Source organism: Harpia harpyja, chromosome 6 (assembly GCF_026419915.1).
Source record: "Harpia harpyja isolate bHarHar1 chromosome 6, bHarHar1 primary haplotype, whole genome shotgun sequence".
Classification (NCBI taxonomy): Eukaryota; Metazoa; Chordata; class Aves; order Accipitriformes; family Accipitridae; genus Harpia; species Harpia harpyja.
Window position 1 is genome coordinate 46,110,120 of NC_068945.1, and position 22,638 is coordinate 46,132,757.

The following is a 22,638-nucleotide window of genomic DNA, read 5'->3' on the forward strand; positions in this document are numbered from 1 at the left end:
ACATTTAGTTACTTCCAGAGCAACAGGAAGCTTCGTCACTGTCCTACTGCCATGGAGCAAAAATTCTCACTACAGAAGACAGACATTTTGTCTTGCAGTTGCACTCCCAGCCTCCCAAGACACTCAGAATCAAGGCATATAAGACTGTTCCTTTTCTAAGCTCAGGGAATTTTTAGATGAAATGTTAAAGTCTACCTTTCAATTTTGAGCCATTTTAAATTAATCGAGACTCCCAAGACTAGGATGATCCTTACACAAATAGAGCACTGTACAGGTATGTAGATTAACTGGTTCTCAAAGCTAGCTTTCATGGTTATACACAGAAATTGCAGATTGGTGTTTCAAACCATACAGATTCAAGGTAAGAATCATGAGTTTCATGCAACCCATGGGACAGAATTGGAGCTCGACTGTTTTGTCCTGTTCCACCACCTATTCAGCTCTAAGGGAAACCAGCTCCTTTGACTCAACATTCTCTTCTCTTCTACCAGCCACCCATTGCCTTCATGCACTAAGGTCCTCTTTCTTCAGCCTTCACCAACCATTCCATTTTCTACGCAATAACTTTTTTCCAGATGCTACACCCTAGTTCCATATTTAATGCAGGTTCTTAACAAGCAGATCCTCACACCCACTTTGAACATATGAGAGTGCTTTGAGAAAGTATTTTAGAATTCAGACCCTTATCATCCATAAAAACCAAACCAGATTTGTTTGGTTTTGGGTTATGTTGGTGTCGTGGTTTAACCCCAGCCAGCAACTAAACACCACGCAGCCGCTCACTCACTCCCCCCCACTCAGTGGGATGGGGGAGAAAATCAGGAAAAGAAGCAAAACCCGTGGGTTGAGATAAGAACGGTTTAATAGAACAGAAAAGAAGAAACTAATAATGATAATGATAACACTAATAAAATGACAACAGCAATAATGAAAGGATTGGAATATACAAATGATGCACAGTGCAATTGCTCACCACCCGCCAACCGACACCCAGCCAGTCCCTGAGTGGTGAATCCCTGCCCCCCCCCCCCCAGCTGAAACCAGGACAGTTGGGGTTTTTTGTTTGTTTGTTTGTTTTTAAGAGTTAGACCCACTGTAGTTGTTTCTAGGCCCACTTCATGATATATATATCATCACATTCACAAGTAAAAGTCTTCAGAACAACAGTTAAATTGATTGAAGAAAGGATGTGAAGCATAAGCCTCAGGAATTCCTGAATTATCCCAGCTCTGGAACACTCATTAACGAGCCCCTGAAAATGCTATTTAGCATCTACTGGTACTCCCAGGTCCAGATTTAAAAAAAATAAAAATAAAAAAAATGAGTATTTGCTTTGCAGAGGTGAGGTTTAGGTGAACTTTTCATATCATCTTTACACTTGAGGACAGAAAATAATAAGGAATTTTGACTTCAGATACTTAGAGAACACTGAAATAAAACAGCTTAAATTGTTTTAAAAGAAAACAAATACTCTTTGATAAGAAAACATTAACTTCATGCCAACATGAAACAAAGAACCCCCTTCAAAATATTAACAAATTTGAGAAAAGGCTCTTAAGAGAAAAACCTCTTTGAATAATAGCCAGCAACTGGTCTCGCAATTGTGTGTACAACCTGTGTCCTGTCCCGTAAAGCAGACTCAATCCACTTACATAAAGGTACTTAGAGACGCAACCCCCCCTCACACTTTCACTGTGCCACAACTCAACGTGTTTTAATTCCTCCTTCAGCAGTTCACGTTTGAACAGAACAGTTAGGATAATTCAATTCAGATATAAGGAAACTCATAATTGTACATAAGATTATTTTTTTAATACCAACAACTGAGTCTGCTATGAATAAAGTTATTCCCAGTTATAAGTCTTAAAAAGTAGATATGCTATGGGAAAAAAATATCATGAAGATGTAGCAGTTATATAATCCCTGCCCATATTCAAAACTCATTCCAGGGGTGCAACGCTAAAAGCTCTTTCGCAGTAGAAGAGGTACCTAACAGTGAAAGCATCAGCTGAATGTTTGGGAGACTGCTATTTTTAATTTAGCTCTGACAACAGCCTGTTGCGTGATGTTTGCATTTATTTCTCCCCCATGCCTCAGTTTCCTCATCTGTAACATGGAGATAGAGACCTCTACCTCTGTAAAGTGCCTCGAGAACTACTGATGAAGAAAAAAAAAAAAAAAAAAAAAGTATTATGCTGCCACAGACAGAAATCCATTATTTTGGGGGTGGGGGGGTGTGTCTACATTATCTTCTCTGCTAATAGCAAAGGTTAAGACAGCTTAATTTCCCCATCACTGGTGTTAGTTTTCTCCCCAATGCATGAACACTAATTAATAACCGATAGCCTGGTCACCCTTTACTGTTTTAGATAAGGAAATGGAGAGATTCTTTCACCATGAGGGATGCGCCTCGAGTAAAGTGACATTTATTACAGCTAACAGTTAAAATTGTCACTGCCTGTACAGGCTGCTTCTTTGTAGGTCCAAAGCACTGCATTTGCCAATGCACTGTGGAGGCCAAAAGCCACTTAGATTCACCCATGTGTAAACAAATTGTAGTATTGGAAGCAGTGTCACAGAATGGTGGTTTTACATGGCTAATTCTGTGCAAATCTCAGGCTTAAGGTAAGTCACCTACTCCCATTTTACACAAACGACAGCTGTAAATTTTTTGTAAGAAACTAATGCTTTTGTAAGTCATCATCACACTTACTTTTTACATAGTGTATTTAACACTTGATTCTTAAGATGGAAGAATAAAGAGCACAGGGCACATGACTCAAAACTTAATGGCAAAAGGAAAATTATTTTTATGAAACAAAAGTAATTTCCCACCTACCTGGCGTTTCTCAGTGGCCTCTTCCATGATAACCCTGACCCCTGAGCAACCCCCCTGAAATCTTAGTACATAAGGACTGAGAAAATCACAAGACCATGCACCAAAAGGAAAAAAAAAAAAAAAAAAAATCTGACATTGGCAGTACCAGAGGAACTAGATAATCACCTGACAAAAGTAGTTTTGAAAACTAGGAACTCTATACTAGTTCTGACACAGAATCATCACCCCATACATCTAGGTTCTTTTACAAAGGATTAAGGCTACTTAATAAAAAATGCTAGAGATATTTTAGTTTAGCTTTTGGCGTTACTACTTATGCCTCTTAGAAACTGCATTAGGAGCTCGCCCTGAACAATATCCTGTAGCATGGGCTCTGCAGCTCAAGATTTGTGTTTAAATTCTCAGGCCAGGTATTACAAACCCTCAATTTCTACTACGTAAGAAAAGCTCCCCTGTACAATTTTTGTTTCTGTTACACCCTCCCCTTGGATTATCTAAATGAATAGTACAAAGGTAATATTTGAGTGTAGTTTATTGATGAAAAAAAAACCTTAAGGAAAGGAATTGTTGAGTTTGCAATACTCAATTTTCAAGGTGCAAAAAGAAATGGATACAACTGACCTCTGCCAAGCTAGGACTTAAAAAAAAAAAGTTCAGATGAAGAACAATTTTGAAACTCAGATATTAACAATAGAGTTGACAATTTCATTTCTGAACTTAATACCCACTACTTGAAAATAAATGCAGAGGGCTGCTGAATGAGAAAGCTCCTTCCCTGAAGCCAAAATTCTTCCTCTGTATCTCCCTAAGGTGCCAGAATGTTACTTATCATGAGGTTGCCCACTCTGCTGGGCATAACCAGAACAGCAAAAACTGTAAAGAATCTACTCACAGTTAATGATAAAGTTTATTTATACAACAAAAACATAGAAAGAGGGCAGTGGGATGTATTTTTCCTCTGCACTCAACCCTTCGGTGTCCATGTCCAGTCACCAGTTTAAATCACACAATACTTATTTTTTCCTTCAGCGCAGAGCTGGTACTACACATAGCAGTTCTAACGAGCAACTACAGGCAGAATTGAGGAACAGAGGCAGTGATGTTGTTCTCATTCTTAAATATTCATATGTTTCGATGGGTCAGAACAAAAGTATCCCCACAAAAAAAAATGAAGATAATCAGCTCTCCAGTACTGCTGTGTTCCTGTTCATAACTTGTGAACATTATTCAGCAGCAATAACAAATATGCTACATGAAAAGTTAATAGTATATACCAGCCTGAATTTACACATAATATAAAAATTATTTCACTCTACTTACAACAGTACTGAAGTAACACTAGGTCTTGTGTAGGAAACAAAGCTTACAATAAAGAAAATCAGTATTTATTAGATCAATACAAGAGTTTAGAATCCACAATATAATTTTAACATGAACACAGTAGTTTAAGATATTTTAAGAAGTCTTAGGACCAGAAAATATCTATTTCAAAGAACATTTAGAAGAAAGATTAGGTCTGAAACTGACCTTTACTCTTTTTGGTGAGTATTGTCTGAATGAATGAAATACAGCTAGTTGAGCCAAAATAATAGTGAAAAATATCTTAAGATAGCTTTGCTTTTGATCCCAGTGAAAATGAAATACTGAAAACAATAAATCTGTACTGCACTGGCAGTCCAATCAGCCAGTATCATTACCCTAATCAAGCATTAGATTTGAAGCATTACATGCTTCAGTTTCTGAACTACTATTCTGCAAGTCCCTGAGTCTGTTCTGGAGCTCACAGTGAGGCTAACATGCTCAATGTCACTGGTTCTTGCTGCTTAGGAGAACTGGCAACAGCCTTACTGTTAGGTCAAGTGTTTGTCACTTTTCTGAAAACCTCCACTTATGCAGTGACAAGTTGCAGTGCTTTTATGACAGTATAAAGACAGCAGGTATATTGTTACACCACACTAACAGAATAAAAATGTTCATTAATACTGGTTGTAACCATTAAACAGAAAATAAAAAGGTTATTAATGGCATACTGATTAATTTTTTCAGATGTGTAACACCTTTGGAAAAGAGATATTCCTCCATAAAGGCACTGGCACAACTTAAACCCCGATGACTGAAAGAAGGTACCCCTTGTCAAAGCAGACACTGGGTTTCCAGTTTTTATATGGGTATTCCCTTCCTTTGTGATCAACTAACTACATAAATTGCTCCAAGCACCTGAACAGCCTCAATCTGTTAGCATAGAAACAGAAAGCTCTTAATGTTGAGTATATGAACGACAGTATCAGTCCCAGGAGTATACAGTTTAGAGAAAATAAGCTGATTACCTGATTAAGACAAGAGTTCAAGAAAAATGACACCCTACTCAAAAGACTTTATATGACTATAGAAATAGGGTATCTCTTCCAGTCTCCTAGAAGAAATTATCACAGGAGTGGGACCTACATAATAGCAATGCATTAACAGGTTGCTAGATGTTCAGCATGGTAAATTTTATGAACATCAGATTAAAGTCTGTAAAACTGGGTCCTCAAAAGATTTAGGAATGAAATTGTTTGCCAGAAACTTCAACACTGCGGTACAAACACTGATGATCTTCTTACAGGAAGATGGTGATGGGGGTGTGCCAGTAACACAGCTAGACCTCGAGGAAGGCTGGGGGAGAAAAATCTTGATTTCTTGGTAGCCCAGAATCCACTCCTGAGCACATGGACTATTTACAGAAGATGAAGCAGATTTACAGAATAAATTGAAAGGCTAGCCAGCTTCACTGATAAAAGTGTCCCATAGAACATTTGTTTTTCAGAAGTGTGTACTTCAGAAGGCAGCCTCTGCCATCCACCATGTGATATGCAATATGATACAGAACTTGAGAGTTTTATATTAGCTGATGTGGAACTAAGATCTCTAAATCCCCACGTAAAAGCTTCAGCTCTGCAACAAACCCTACAGTCCTCTGAAGAATCCCAGAGTCAAAGAAGTGACATGTCAGTCACCTCACTTCAGGACCAGGTTACTTTCACAAACCAGGGCACCGTGCTGCACTTCAACGAAGTGCCCAAAGCATCTGAAGTGAAAAAAAGAGCCTTGATGATGCATGGCAGACATCCTTATTTACAGCTGGTTTGTTTATTTGGAATAAGCCAACTATGTAACACACTTTGCTAATTCAGACTTGCATCATAGTGACATTGTCTGTATGCGACGACCTTGGAGAAGTTATTTTCAGTGATACAGATATTGGCACTGCGTCATTTCATCACTAGAGCAATTATTGCAGCCAGAATTGACATGCAAGTCACCATCCTGAAATTAAGACTAAAAGTACTCAGACTAAAAGCTTCTAAATCCATGATGGATTGTTATCTCCCTTCTGCTCTGAAGCAAAGGCTACCTGCTGTGGGAGAACTGCTTGTACAGCACCAAGCATCACCACAGGTCCAGTTCCTGCCAGTGCTGACTTATAATTGGAAACATTGGAAACTTATAATTGGAAACATTGGAAAAAAAATGTGGCTTGAGGGGGAAGAGGAGATCACAGGACACTAGAGGGAAGAAAAGAAAAAAAACATAAAAAAACAAACACACACACCCCCCAAAACAAACAAACCTCTTCAGATAGGTGTCTACAAAACTGAGGCATCTAAACACTAACAGATCTAGTGTATGTAGAAGACAGAACTGAAAAGGCTCCTGAGCTCACACCTTTACATCCCAGACAGAACCAATGATTAAGGTGAGACACCAGAACAGACAGAGTATGTGATGATCAAACTATCATTAATTACACTACTTCACACCCTAGAACTGTCTCTGGAGCTCAAGTGGGAAACAAATTATTGCATCTGAACCGACAGAAAACTGCTAAAACACTCCAAAATGCAGCTGCAGGGAGGATTCCAAGAGACTTCAGCACATCCCTGGAGTCTCTGAAGACGCATAGAACTTTTCTTAAATTACTTACAAACTACTCATCAGAAAAGAAAGCTCTAGACAGGAATTCATCTTCTTGGTAGGCCAGTGCTCTGTAATCAAGAAGTACAGTAAGTGAAATGCAGCAGTCCTTAAGGTCACCCCTGCTGTACCTAATTCGGTCTATAGAAGCACGGCTACAAGGTAGCTGGATCTCCTTACCAGAAGGCAAAATGTTTTTTCTCCTGAAATTGGAGAAGAGGATCAGGAACCTTATGAGCTTGCATTCATAATATGTCAGATGCACTTGATAATTTGTCCACTGCAGTAGGTTGTTACATGCACAGGCACACTTTCATCTGCTGGAAACTTCTAGTCACCTACATTTTCTCAGGCTTCCAAAAGCAACTTCTAGGAGCAGAGAGACAAGATTCTATTTTGTTGTTGGGAAGAAAACCAGCTTTGACTCTGGCTTGATGTCAAAAAGGACAGTTACGAGAACAGCAGCAGAGCTGACCCTTATTCTGTGATGTACATGCTACTGACAACGCTACAACAGATAGCTGACTTCTGTCTCCCCATCCCCAGCACTACAGTTGCTTTTGTCTCCTGGTAGCTTTCACTGGTTGCGCAGGTATTACTAACTATGACCACGGGCACCTTCTGGATCTGATGGCAAGTGGTACAGCAGAATGCACATCTGCACAGAGGAACTCTCTCTCTCCTCTCAACACAACACAAATTGGGTAAGGATGGCCCTACCCATACTGTCTGTTAGGAACTGTGTTTACACCATTCTATTCCCAAAACCATGCTCATTAATTTGGGCGAGTACTAGCTAGCATTACCCAAACCTGTGCCAGGAGGTGTGCCAACAAATTAAACACCATAGACAGTCACAGAACAGTGCCTGAGTTAATGCTACTGCCCTACTTAAGTTTGTTAGCATTAATATGTTAGCACAGCTGGCTGACAGACCAGAGGTGAAAGGACAAGATGCATCCTTCTGCCACTAAGCTTCAATATACCCTGGGTGGATATCTTGTATTTTGAGCCTGTCAGTTCTGGTTATTGGGGACAGAGAGGTATGGTCCAGACAGGTATGGCCAGTGTGAGGGATGGACCCCTTGGTTACACAGTTTGAAGCTTGGAGCAGCAGCAGGAACGCTTGTTCAATAAGCAACCCTCATCTAAACAATAAGAACAGAGGGCAGAGGAACAGACAGGATTTGTTGTTTACAGGCAGCAAAAGCTAGAGATGTTCAAAGAAACTGTTAAGGAAAAGTCTCAATGAAGAACTGAAGCACTGAAAGAGAGACCTTCTAAATGACCATAGAAAGATGAAGTGAAAACCATGTCATGGAATAGGTAAGATCTACATCTCCTAGGGAAACATTTAGCACCGAATCTATCTCCATTCATCCTATCAAACAAAACCATAATGCAACTAGGTGTGCTGCATCTTGTACACACTTGAACTAGGGCAAGGAAGGGCATGCTCTGTGCAGGGATATAGACACAGTAACAGTCTCTCAAGTATATAAATATTGGCACCTGACTATGATATGGATAAATCTCTCAAAGACAAAACTAAAATAAATTATTTTTTTAAATAGATAAGTGGTTTGTTGAATCACTACCGAGTTCTAGAGATCAAGTCCAACCAGCATTTTCTGTTGCAATGACACTTTAAAACCTCGTATAGTTTTGAATGTAAAGTTCCAGCTACACAAACTGAGAACAGTGCTTACAGTGCAGTATAACACTTGGCTAAAAAATACTGGTTGATATAAAATTGCACAAAATTAAGCCCCAAACCTGTATTTTTTTGAAACTGTTAATTGCCAGGTTACTAAAAATAAAAAACACTAAGAATTCTGCACACCCAGTTATAAAATGAATTTCATACCTAAGAAACTCTTAACTACAGACTAAGGGCAAATAAAGAAAAAACGGCCCTGCATTTTATTGATTAGAAACTACTGCTTCCTTCTTTGCAAATGCAAGGGGAAGCTTTTGCCTGTGGTATTGCACAGAACACATACCACTACAGGATGTTCATAGTTTCTTCCTCTTTTCAGTCAACCACAAAAATCAAGCACAGTTTTACAGAGAGGAGCCTATTTGGATGCCTTTGTGTATATTTAGTGTCATAAGCCAAGTGATGTTTCTATTTGCTTTGGCTGACTGAGGGGGAGTAAAGGAAAAAAATGTCTACTTACAAAGAATGACCACATCTTAGCTGTGCTCAGAGTGAGCTGTCACATGGTTAGAGGAGCAGGAAATAACTTACAGTTCAGTCAAAGCAGGACTAAGCAATTCTGTGGTTTCAAATCTGAGCCTGTAGAGTTGCTGAAGCTGTATCTTCCAGTATACAGTTTCTTAATATAGCAGCTTACAAACTGGAGAGTCTGGTCCTCCCTGAAGAAGCAGCAGTAGAGGGTGGAGCAGTGCAAGAAGCCTGGGGAATATCATACTCTGTTTTTTGCTTCCCTGTCTCTTATCCACCAAAAGTTCTCTTTTCTATAGCAACATTAACAATGATTTCAGACCAGTGAAGATGAAATAGGAGAGAAATGTCCAATGGCTGTATCTCAAGCTGAAGTGCACTCTATGTATGCAGCAGCAAGCAGCTGGCTGGCGTAGAGACTGTCTCCTCTCCTCCTATCCTTCCTCGTGCAATGCTCTGCTGAGTTAGAAGAATACAAGCCATGTCTATCTCAGCACTGGGTATTGGTAGGAGTACATATCTGATGAGACACAAAGTTCATCAGCAAGAACAAAGCACTTCTGGAACTGAGAAGGGGAGGGGGGGGAAGGGAGTGGAGGGAAGAATGGTGAGGAGAGACACTTCTACATGGAGATCTTTGTGCAGATTATGGATGCAGGGGCTGAAGGGAAAAAGAAGATCCTGGAAGCGCTTGAGGTACAAGGGGGAAAGAGGAAATAAGGGGAGGAAACCCTTTTGCTGGGACAGAAGGCCAGAAAACTTGTTAAAAACCAAAAAGAGCATGTGTGACAAGAAAGTGCAAGGAGACCCTGATGAAAGCTGAGACAGAAGATTCAGAGGACAGAGGTCACTGTGCAGGACTTTAAAGCAAATCAGCAGGATGGGTCTTACAAAAGAAATAGTGGTTAAATTGATTCCTAAAATATCATTACCAACTTTACAGTAATCTGCTGTATAAAAATCTTAAAGCTTTATTTTCTACATAGAAACTAAGATTCTTTTTAAGTCAATAAATTACTGTTTCTGTTATAAAATGTACTAAGAAGGTTGTAAAACACCTCTTTATACCTAACCAAGAAAGATATTAATACAACAAATCAATACTAATTTCTTTTCTTATCCACAAATCACATACCGATAAATAAATCTCCAGGCTGTCACCTTGAGGAGGGAGAAAACATTTACAATTTAGTGCCAAATTCCCATATTCAAATATTCTTGTTCTTCAGCCTAGACAGCAAAACAAGTACTAGGCCTTGTTACTTAATACTCAAGAGAATGTCATGTAGGAACCCATATTTTAACCTTTCTTGTAAAAATAATCTCACCAAGTGCTGGCTAACTTTTGGAAAAACCATCATCAATAACGCCTGAAGTAAATGCATTTTTTAAAAATGTTTGCAAACTTAGAGTTACCTTTCCATAATTAAAAGTTCAAATAATTAAATACAGTTTTCTTAGCTTTTCAAAGAGGAGAAAGCCACGTTTTCTTTCATTAGGTCAGTGTTTCTCAAATAGCAGGCACAGTACCCTCACATACAAAATATGCTTGGTGACCACAGGTATCTTCCCATATAACTATACCACTCTGATCCTGCATAGTGGCTAATTAACTAAGGGAGGTAAAGGCAAAATAACACATTCACTTTAAAGGGAAATGAGATGAATGCAGGGAAATTCTGAGTTACACGAAGTTCTGAAGGGGAAAATGGTGTGTGAAACCATCTTACAGAAATGGAAACACGACCTTGATTAGCAAGCCTTAACGTGATCTTGCAGCTTTAAGCTAGACACCCTGGAGAACTGGAAAATGCATTAACACTGTTTCTCGGAAAACTTCAAAGAAAAAAAGCTGCTTTAGAGTGAGAATTTTAAGGAAAGCCAAATAACCAGTACAGGGAAAACAGTCTCATCAAGGTGGGGATGCATGTATGAAAGCAAGTGCCTAAGGTGAGCTGCAATATGCAAATCTGCCAGTATGTTGTGGAGCTCTGCAGCAACAGTTACCTTGCCAGCAATGATCTCCACTGAACATTAAGTCTACAGGAACTGAGTAATTCATTTAATGAACTTCTTCCAGAATCATATATTCTTAACACGCGCACTCTAATTTGAGATGCCTAAAGTGTCATGCACTGCATAAGCACGAACTGATGTCAGGAAAATTGTCTACCTTTAACTCACGGGTAGCTGAAAATACACTAGTGAATTTCAAGAATTAAGCAAGCAAGCAGCTTTCTAAGAAAGTGTCCCTATGATTGTTTGCATTACATCTCTTCTTCCATTTGGCCCTTCTAGTTCACTGCTCCTGTCACGTGGAGATCACAGCACACTTCAGGATCTTCAAATTTAACTGCAACTGTCCCTGAAGGTAACTGCACACCTGCTGTGCCCATTTTATTGGTTATCCAGGCATAAACAACATGTCTGGAAGCCACAGAAGTTAGTGTGGCAGCGTACCCAAGCAAATACCTTGAGAAACAAAACCATCTTGTACAGCATCTGCGTCATGTCCCAGTAGAGTGGGCTGTTTAAAACCACCCATGAAGATATACTTCTAGTTCCACTAAAGCCACTTTGTATGATTTACTGTTACAGGCAAAACAAACTGGCCAATCAAAAAAATCCCTCTGTGCCCAAGTAACATATAATGCCAACCTTTCTTGAGGAAATTGTACTCTAACCTACCAATACGCAACTCTGTCTAGTGCCCATAACACATTTTTGTTTACTTCCTATATTTTATTATCGAGGTATTAGGTCATGAAACCGTTAAGTCTCCTGCACTATACTAAGTTTTATTTCTGTACTACAAAGATTCCTCAAGAGACAAGCCTATGAAACACACTCACTGGAAGAGAGGACACCATAAATCTTACCACATGGCTTTAAGTGAACAGCAAACTTTCTCTGACAAACTGAGCACTTAAAAGCTCACCAAACCCCATCTCTAGTGCAGACAGCTCTGCCTATAGAAGATCAATGAAAGAATCAAACCTTTTGTCATGTTGGTTAACGAATTACTGCAAAGTTCCTAGTTGACACACACTCATCATATACAAACCACTTCAATGCTTCACCCATTCCAGCACTGAGCCAGGAGCTGCCAGTGGCAATTGCTGCTGTTGCTGGCACCTGCAGCCACCACCCACCAATGACAGCAGTAAACAAGTTCTTAATTCCGGCACTACTAGAGACACCAACAGTAGAGCAATAAGGGTCATAAGAAACTCTACAGAAAAGACATGGAAGTTTTTTCAGGCAAAAGTACCAGAACTCCTCTGAAAGACGAGGTTGGATATCTAAAGTTGGAACGTTCTCCATTATCACCTTTTTACCCTGAAATTGCATGGTATGTGATGGATCTTATACACTCTACTTGCTACAAATTGGGCTTATACTAAACCCTTGAGAACCCCAGAAGAAATATTCACAAACATTCCAGTGATAACAGATTCAAATCAATATTTATGATCAGATAATAGAGAGAAATCACATCAATTGTCCATTAAAGGAAGAACAAAGTAGAGTCTTTCCATTTACATATTTGCATGAAATAGTAAACTCAATCTTTATTCTCTAACAAGAAACTACCTCCTTCTTAGCTGTTCTAAACAAGTGGTATCTGGACATCTTGGTGGAAATCTTGTAGTCAAAACATGACTGTTCACCTGAATCCTACATTAAAACTTTGTGCTCTTCTAAATTCCTCCACCTGATTCTTAGCTGTGAAGACCTGGTAAGTTACGACACAACAGCTTGTGACTACAAATGGTTTTCATCCTGTTGCGTCTGTACACTATAGGATTCCAGAGCACATTATCAAGAGCATGAGTGGTATACCTGGCCAGCTGATTAACCACAGAGATGCTAAGAGATATTTGGCACTTGACTACCTCCAAAACAGATAAAAGATCCACAAAGTAGCTCAGAAGATAATGTAAGAGCACTGAAGCCTTAATAGATTGAGGTACTTGTTCCAGGACTACATAACTAGACCACCTTCTGTTTAGCAACACACAACACTTCGTAACACCGACATACAATGACTGAAATTTGTAGCACAACTCACTTTGCATGTCAAGACACATATTTATGTGTCTAGCCCATGAGCTACAAGCATGGTCAGGAGAAATGTAACCACTACAGTCACTGAAGCAGAGACAGAAATTCAGCTGATAATTTTAAGTTTCTATCTTAAGGTAAGTTGAATAGCAGATTTAGGTAACAACCACTGATGTCTCCTGACAATGATGGGATTTTAACACCTACATTTCTGTCTCTTACTCCTGAACCGAATCCCACACTTCATCAATTGATGCTTTGTCTCAAATACATACAGCTACGAGATGCAATGCCTTGTAGAGTGTTCACATGGGGCGTCAAAACTTTTCTCATCCACAGGTGAATAATCTGTTTACAGCATAGTTCACTACCTTAGCTTAATAGGAAGCCGTGAGGAAAACAAGCATGAGAAACACTTTTATGATAAATAACCCTACTGTAGATATATGGAGGCAGTTTAAAGACGATGGCTAAGCCACTTGCTCTGAAGAGTCTGATCTGATCCATTCCTGTGAAAATCAGTTTTGTAGGCACAGGTTTGGTTCAGAAGTCATCAAAACCCAATGTAATTCCCTCTAGAAGTGAAGATCATTGCTGACAAGTTGTTTAGGGAAGTGACTCCAGTGTATGCTAGTGAGGCATCTGAAGTTGTTACATGTCTTTTGATAGAACAGGACAGACCTCAAAAGAAATCTAGGCATAACACTCAATATTCTTCTGTTCCACAAGACCCCATCCTTTACACTTTGTCTTCTCCCTCTGCATCTCACTTAAAAACACATGCAAAGATGAGATAACCACCACTGAACTGATGACTCAGTTCTTCCTATCTGTTGAAGAGATAACTGCTTTTCAAACTAGAATCTCAACCTTTTTTGGATGTACAGCCTGCAGCATAAACTCAGACTGAAGAGTCCCAACACTTCTAAGCCACATGAAGTTGCCCATTACTCAGACCTGTAGTCCACCTTCAACTCTTAGTTCATGCTGTTTTCATATGCACAAGTAAACTTACAAGTCCTTTCTTGGTAATACCTTTAATTCTTATCAATTAAGAGCTGTAACTGCCACTCAGGTTTTTATTTTGTTTTATCTCAACTATTACTGTAATTTTTCCTTTGGCTCTGACATACAATCTTATTCTGGTCTCATGTACTTTAAAAGCAGCCAATACAGTTTCCTTAGTTCACTTTTCTTCTTGCATTCTTTACCAGTTTCTGTTTACCATATCAACCATGGCAAGATCTTACAAATAACAACCTATTCCCAGCCTTACTCGTTACATGTTATCCAAGTGCCGAGTCCCACTTCTAAGCAGTACAAAATATCCATACTCCATTACCCACTTCTAATGTTATCAAGTACACACTTCTCATGTTTTATTTCCTAAGGCCTCCCACACATATAAAATTATTTCTACAGAATAAACTAGTTTTTCATCAGTGACATTACTGACCAATATTAATCATGCAAATTATAAAAGTACTTTATTAAAAATTATTAATGGGACATCCAGCATTTGCTTTTCCTTAAAAAAATCATTCTTATTCCTTAGGCTAAAACTGAAGTGACTGATTTATAACGAAGCAGATTTAAGCAAAAACTTCCAAGTTTGGCATAACCACAAAAATATTTCATTAATATGCACAAAAGTAATCTCATAGCTCACCTTAGCATAAGTTTACATAGACTTTTATTTCTACATTATGATAAAAAATAGTTACTGAAAAATTTCTGCAGCTAGTAAATTTTACATGCAACCTAGATAACAAATGTCACGTACCTGAATGAAAATTAGTTACATGCCTAAGCAACAATGAAAATCCTAAAGACCTACCACCTTACGCTGGATACCTACTGCAAGTAGTTCTACATTTGGATCATATTTCAGCCAAACTAACTATAGCTGCAGCTTTGACTATAAGCCAGTGGCTTGGTTTTGAAAACCTGATCTGTCATGGACAAAGGTATTTTAATTGCTTATAGATGCAGATAAGCATTTTACAGCTCAGCAAGCAGGGAAAAAAAAAGGGAGTAAAAGAATCGGTAACCTTCTGTATGTACATTTGCCTACTAATCAGTGAGATTCCCAAAGTATCAGTAGTAGTCCAGAAAATTATATCAGCCTCAGCAACACGCACACAGTGATGGGTCTTCACCACTTCCCCCACTCCCAGGTAATTTTTGTGTTTACCAGTCATCATTACTTGAGATGCCATTGAAATTATGTCAGTATCAGAGTTCATAGGTTGTGAGTACTCAATCAAAATTAAGCTATTTGATAAATTCCTTTGCTTTTCCATAGAACAAAAATTGAGTAGTTGAATCCTCAATGTCATTTCAAAGTAACTGCCTTGTTATCAGTCAAAAACAGAGTCAAAGGAAAGATTGTTGAAATAAATCAGGTCCAGAGCGCCAGATGCTTTCTTAACCAAGCCCCTCAGGACTGATACCAGCACTATGCCCTCCATAAGAGCACTATAAATTATTACTACAAAAAGAGTATCTAGGATCATAGCTTAATTTCTCAACTGTTCCTCTGGCATTCATTTCACTAGTGATCTAAACACAAGGTCAAGTCAAACATAACCTAAAATTACGTCAATGTGGCAGATGCACATCACATCCCGTAGCATATCCATGCCCCACACTGACAGAAACACCACCTGTGGCAGCCAGGTAGCACAGACAATTCAGCTGATGGGAAAGCAAGCTTGTAGCATCCTACGAAACTCACAAGATTTTCCTTTCTTAAAAAGCAGCATTTACAGTCTGAAGTTTCACTAATTAATAACTCAAACATGGATATTAAGAGATAAAATATCATGTACATGACAGCAAAAAGGCATTTATCAGCATAGCATGCCAACACTGAGTCAGGCTATAAGGTCAAGAGTATCAAGAGTACTATCGGGCTCTGACAGACAGACACTGTGGACTCAAGTTAGACAGCTGAGGCTGTTACCATCTCCAGGTGCCCATTCCACTTCTCTGATAGACACTACCCTCCAAGGGACAGAGATGTTCAATCTGTTCATGAATTAAGTTTGACTTGTCACCATTGTTGGCTCATGCCACACACAGTAAGCCAAAAAAGCCTGGTTAAATACCTCTAGAGCTTCAACACCCAAGTCCTCAAGATTGAGCAGAGACCCTCAATTACAGTAAGATAAGCCTTTGCTTAACCTAGAGAGCATATAGGGCTGGGGGGAAAAGGGAAAGAAAATGGCCCACAATTAGAAGAACCTCAATGGGAAAGTCACCCAAGATTCAGTGTAAATCACAAGAACGTGTAGTTTCAAGAAAAACACAAAGCAAGTCACGTCTATGAAGCTACCAACCTGTCACAAATTGCATGACACCCAGATACTGTGAAGATATTTACCTCCAAAGTCTGCTTTCAACACGCTATTTATGCAGAAAAGTTGAGAACTTGAGTAGGTGAGTGTTACAGCTGAGAGTAACAAAAATGAAAAGCGTGTTCACTTGACAAGAAAATCCAAGTTGTAGAAAAACAAACTGAAAATCAACTTACACAAATTCATGCACTGTTTTTTAAATTTAGAGAAAAGTTTTTTGGCTTTTTTGCAAAGGAGCTAAACATATGAAATGTGCACCTGAAAGTATTTCAGTTAATTGAAGGTATTTTTAACAAATCTATTACTTTTGAAAAGGCATGCTTTATGGTCACACCTTCTGACCCATTTAACTTAGTCACTGTGACAGCATCTTATTTAACCCACCCCAGTGTAAATATCACCTGCTTCCTGTTCAGGTACTGCATCTTATGCTTTTCTTGCAACAGTAAGTTTGATCAACACTACCATTTCAAAGTCCAAAGAGTTATGTGGAACCACTATGACTGCACAGATATCCTGCTTTAAATCACAATATTAAGTTCATGAAATACTCTTCATAGCGTTACAGCAAGATGCACAGCGCCTAACATTAGTAAGCTAAGCACTGGACACAAAGCATCAGAAGATAGCCAGGTGACATAATTTTCAGGGGCTTCCAAATGGTAATAATTTTTTAAAAAGAAGTATTTTTTCTTTTTTTTTTTTTCCAAAAATATGATTTTTCAAAAAGTCGCTTCTTTTCTAAAGGAAGTGGTTAACCTTTGAAGCCTTCAAGTAGTTCCTTAATACAGATAAGTACAGTTTTAATACAGTTTTATATTAACATGCAAGAAGGTGTTCTGGAAACAAAGAACTCACTGATATATTTGCAACGCATTTACTACAGCTTCTTTCAACCACTACGTTGCCTTATAGATAGATAGATATAAACAGGAAAAGATGGGGTACTTCTGTCACATTTGAACACATGAACCTGTTGTTTAGGCTAGGAAAAAGCACAGACTAAATCCAAGGCAGGCCTAGAACTGATAGGAGCCTTCCCACAACTTCATCAACACTGCTTTGCTGCACCGCAGGTGCACCTGGGGCTCGCCCCAGCCTCGTCGAGCAACTGAACTTTTGCCACCGAGTCCCACGGCTGTTCCCTTGCTGGCCAGCTGCCCCTGTAGAGCACGGGTCAGCTGCGGGGCAGGGGTGAGCCCCGCCGGCCGCCCCCGGCAATTCAGTGCCGAAGGACAGGGTACGGCAGACGGACGGAGCCCATACCGGCCCTCGAAGCGGTCTCGGAGCCGCCCCGGCGCGCTCGGCTCCAGCCGGAGCCGGCCCAGCGGAGGGGGCGAGGCCGGGCCCAACACAGGGAGCCCCGCCGGGCCGGGCCGGCCGAGGGGCTCCGCCACCCGCTTTGCGGGCCGCGGCCGTCGCCATTCACTGCCCCCGGCACCCCCCGCTCCGCTCCCACCGCCCGGGGTGCTGCGGGCGAGGCGGGCAGGGAGCGAGGCCTGCGGGGGCCGCCCCCCTCCCGGGCGCCGGGACGGGGCAGCGGAGCGGGCCGGGCCGAGCCGGCTTAAACTTCGGCAGCCCTCAACTTCCCGGCGCCCCGGCCGGCCTGTCCTCACACGCTCCCTGCCCGCCCCGGCCCCCGGCCCTCCGCGACCGGGCTGGGGACGGGCTCGGGGTCCCCGGCCCGGGAGCGCCGCGGGCCGCCCCCTGCCTCCTTCCCTCCCCGCCGCCGCGGGCCGGGACTCACCACGCATTTCTTGCCGAGGAAGCTGAAGAGGCTCTCGTTCTCCTGCGGGGTGAGCAGCAGGGAGCCCACATTGGTGACCCGCCGCGGCTGCGGGGGCTGCTGCTGCGGGTTGCCGCTCATGGCCGGGGCCGGCCCGGCGCTGCCCTCGCCGCCCTGCGACCGTTGGCGCCCGCGGCCCCCTCCTCCTCCTCCGCTGCCGCCGCGGCCTCACAGCAGCCGCATCGCGGAGCCTCCCTCTCGGGGACGGGGAAGGAGGGAGGTGGAGAGGGGCGGCGGGGCCTCGGCCAGCTGCCGGCGGCCGGTGGAGGGGAGCAGCCGCGCCGGTGCCGCTCCGCGCCGGCGACCGATCGCGCCCGCCCCTCCGAGAGGCGCTAAACTTCCAACTCCGGCCCGGCTCCGGCGGCCGCACGATCCAACATGGCAGCGGGGGCGGGCGAGACCACAGCGCTCGGCAGCCAGGGGGGAGGCCGGCGAGCGCGCTGCCGCCGCGACCATGCGCCGTGCGGGGGGGGGGGGGGGGGGGCGCGCCGCCTTCCGCTCCCGCCGCGCCGCGGCAACCCGCTGGCCAGCGCCGCCGCCCGCGCCCGCCCCCTCAATACCTGCCAGGCCGGCCTGGCCGCTGCTGGGCGGAGGCGGAAGAAAAAGAGGAAGAAGAAGAGGAAGGAGCGGTCGCCGCCGTCCCCGCCGCCGCCGCCGCGTAGCCCAGGATGGGGCCCGGCGCGATGCGGCCGCACGGCGGGGCCCGGCGCGGCCCTGTCCCGGGGGCCGTGGGAGCCGCCGGGGCAGGGCGTGAGGGGGAGCGCGGGCGAGGGGCCGTGGAGCCGTGCCGGCCCGGGCGGGGGGAGGCCGGGTCGGCGGGGGAGGTCGCCCGGGGCGCGGACAGGTCCCGAAATCCGTGAAGGGGCACCGTCGGCTAAAGGGAGGCTCGCCCCCGAGCAAGTGCGCGGGGTGGCCGGGCCTCACGCCGGGGGGACGGGGAACGAGGGTGTGTTGGAAACCCTGAAATTTTCAGTGAAACCTGACTTAATCGGTAACTCGAAAATCTTCCTCACCTTCTGTGGCAGACACGAAAATGTTTCTCCGTGGTGTGCCATAAAAATGGCTGGGTCGGTTGTGTTGCTGCCCACCGTGTTGCGTGGGACGGGTGGTTCACGCAGCGCTGGCCGTGCGGGGGGCACAATGGCCCGGCTGTGTGCAGGGAGGCAGGAGGGGCTGTCCGCCATCACCCTGCCTGACGCAGGCTGCTACACTTTGAGGTGAAATACCGAAAAATGGTAGTGGGTGCTTCAGGCTCTTGGGGGTCAGCTGCTGAGGAGAAAGCATGTATGCGATCAGCAGCGTTTGTCAGCTAGATTTCTCTTCCCCCTGCTTCTCTCCGTGTGACAGCGGTGGGATGGAGGTTGAAGACCTTCCAAAGCCTGAAGACCCAGAGCACGGCTGCCTTATGCCCAGCTTGGCTTTCAGCTGCACGAAAGACGTGCTCATGCTTCTCGTGTGCAAAGGTGAAAACCAGATGTCAAAGTGAGCATCTTGCTAGTTTTCTCAGTGTTGTTAGGTGAAGAATGTGTTGGCTTCACATCTTCTGATAAATTCATTGTCCATCTGGAAGGTGCTAAAGCAGTCCCCCCCGTGGTGATTTACTTTGTGTTGTAGGAAAGAACTGAAGAAGCACAGGCGGAAAGGAACTAGAGAAGCACAGGAGGAAAACCTGTGAGCACAAATCTTTGTACGAAGCTGCACTGACTTCTCTTCACATCTTCCAAAAGATCGGGTGGGAACAGATGGCAACCCCTTCTGCTCTGCTTATAGGCCCTTTTCCCTGTACTTAAGAGCCTGTAACTGTGTCCAAAAGTGTAAGGGAGAATATTGTGGAAAATCCTGAGCTTCCAGCAGAAAAAGAATTTAAAATACGTGCATATGCAGGACTCCTCAATCTGCAGATCTCGCACAAGTGGCTTGGGCCTTTGCTTCCAAAGTAGTTTTCAGCAATCCTGGGTTCTTCAGTTTTCATTCCTTTCTTGTGTAAGTATGTGCATATTTTAGTGGAAGGGGAAATATTCTAGCTAAAGAATATTGGCAGCATTTCGCTCGTTGAAAATGTATGTAAAAAGATAAAACACATGGAAGCACTTTACAAGACACTTGGTATTTTGGTGTTTGGGGTTTTTTTTAATTTAATAAAACAAGCAATTGTTTTATAGCCAAAGCCATTTCAAGGAAATTTACATACCTCTGTTGGTGGTCGCAGTGTAAATAAATAGCTAAAAATATAGTATACCTTGGATGGGTACATGCTGGTACTGTCCTCCCCTCTCTGACCGCTTAGGTTCCTTGATTTTTTTTCTCCTTTCTGTTATCTTTTGCTGTTTGTTCCTTATTGTATAGATCTTGCCATTCAAAGAGGGTTCTGGGTGTTAGGGGTGATACATTTTTCTTCATACTGTTCTTCAACCAGCTGGCTGGTAGCTATTCGTGAGGGCCCTTTAACCTTCAGGCTCCATTGTTAGGATTTTGTTTGCTTTTTTTAATAGGGGTAGGCAGGAAAGGGAAGAAAAAAGGACTATTTTCAGACCCTGTGTTTCATTAATTATGCAAAAGCTGTTTCTGTTTTTGTTTCACAGCAAAGCATCGAGTCCTGAAGGGAAATGGAGATACCAGTATGTGGTCCAAGGCACCCACTGAAAAATAGATTTTTGCCTTTGATATTTACATTTGCAGTAATGTCAGTAAAGAGCTGTTATTCCTGCATAAAACATCCAGTTTCAAGCACAGTTCTCTTGAGCAAAGCCACCAGCTAGAATTACCTGTCTATATTTTGAAGAAATTGCAGTGCTCTTTCTGACCTCTCTTAGGGAAATTGCTGTCATTGTTTATCCGAGGCTTTCCTCTGAATTTCTCGCTGTAGTCCTTAGGGTTCAAGCTGTGTTACCCACTGCTGATGTCTGTAACCTCTATGGGAAGCTGCTGTATTTTTCCATTTCGGGGTACCAATTCATAGCACCAAGGTACTGAAGTACATTGGAAGTGACATAATGTGTATCGATATAAGCAAGTGTAATGATTTTAAAGATTTATATTATACTTATTTAATAAACAGTTTTTATTATCCTTGTCAGATTTATCTTTGACAGAAAATATGTATCTCTGAATTTTGTCTTTAAATGTGGACCTCTACAGTAATTTTGCATACTTCAAGTTTCAGAGTTTAAATATTCACACAATTTCAGAAATAACATTCTGCAATTGAGAATGCAGTAAAAAGGTGAGGAAAACTTTCTACTTAAAGTTCATTTTTCTAGCACTACAAATCATATTTTGAAGGTTTTATCAAAGTCTGAATTACCTAAATGCAAGAAGAAGTTAGTTCTCATGGATTTTTTTTTTTTCTTCAGTAGCGTCACTATTTCCCAAATCTTGATTTTGTCCCAGTGCTGAATTTAGGTCACACAGTTTGGTTTTCTTACTCTCCTTAAGATGAAGAGACAGTCGGTTACACCAAAGAACAAGCAGGCTTAAAGGAGAATGCAGCTCTCCATAGAAAAAAATTTCCTACCCTCTCTCTTCCATCTCGTGTTATTAGTGACAAGTGGAGCAGCCTGGGACAAGTGCAAACCTCGCTGCAGTGACCACATAAGCGTGGCTGGGGGAGATCAGGAATGAGAGCGTATGATTACTGTCACCGCACGGGAGGGGTATGTCAACAGGGCAGCCCAGGAATGAACAAAAGAGAGGAAGGGCTTGTTTCCCTCAACACCCTTTTTGGTTGGGCCTGTAGAAAACACCAGTCCACTTTTACTGCAAAACCGCTTGTGGTAAGTGGAAAAAGGAACCGTCTTTGTGGTTGGAAGTGGGTTTCGGGCTGTGAAGACAAAAGTTCTCTTTTTTAAGTAAACTATGTTGTTTTTCTCGACAGAGACCTGATCAAAGAGGACTGGGTTTGCATCATTACTGAATCGATGGCAAATAACATGTTAGTTAAATGACAAGAGGTTCATTCACTTCTGCTCTGTGCACTGAACCTTTAAACGTTTAGGAATCCCAGCCCGCTCTGGAGGTAACTGAATCATCTATTAAGTTATGGCTCATTTCAGATTCAGTCACTGCATTTCCTTTCTCAGAGATTTTACGTTACCTGTTTCAGGCGGGCCATAGTCTGGAAGAAAGAGGATCTGGAGCCTATGGTGGCTTTTTTCTCTATATTGAATTCACATCCTGTAGATTTCAATTACAGAAGGACATGAATTAGCAACAGAAGTTGCAAAAGTTGACAATTAAGTTTTATTTTAATTAGGAAAGCCTCTGCTGATTCCATATGGATGTGGAAGTGTAGTGTCAGTAGGAAGAATCCTCTCCTTTTGTGGGCCGGCCACGCAGCAGAGTGTCCTCGCTGCGAGAGTGAGCAGGCTAGAGCCTGAGAACCAATTCCGTGGGACAATAAGTTCTTTCATTTCTCACACGAATGCCGTCTTGGGTGCCAGCTAGAACT

The 22,638-nt window shown here is 42.4% G+C and overlaps 2 protein-coding genes across 4 annotated transcripts in view; one reads left to right on the forward strand and one right to left on the reverse strand.

Annotated features, from left to right (window-relative positions):
- The window catches only part of WASL (WASP like actin nucleation promoting factor), a 53,706-nt gene extending 35,145 nt beyond the window's left edge, over positions 1-18,561 (reverse strand). For 2 of the 3 annotated variants that reach the window (XM_052789524.1, XM_052789522.1), the window contains exon 1: positions 18,153-18,561. In XM_052789524.1, coding sequence (XP_052645484.1) covers positions 18,153-18,272 — 120 coding nt within the window. In that variant the 5' untranslated portion in view covers positions 18,273-18,561. The remainder of the gene's footprint in view (positions 1-18,152) is intronic. The other variant, XM_052789525.1, reaches the window with a different exon arrangement.
- An 8-nt stretch (positions 18,562-18,569) lies between these two features.
- On the forward strand, positions 18,570-20,697 carry LOC128142874 (collagen alpha-1(I) chain-like). Its single transcript, XM_052789527.1, has 3 exons — positions 18,570-19,280; positions 19,362-19,408; positions 19,539-20,697. The coding sequence occupies exons 1-3, from the start codon at positions 18,570-18,572 to the stop codon at positions 19,675-19,677; spliced, it is 897 nt and encodes a 298-aa protein (XP_052645487.1). The 3' UTR covers positions 19,678-20,697.
- Positions 20,698-22,638: the final 1,941 nt, after the last annotated feature.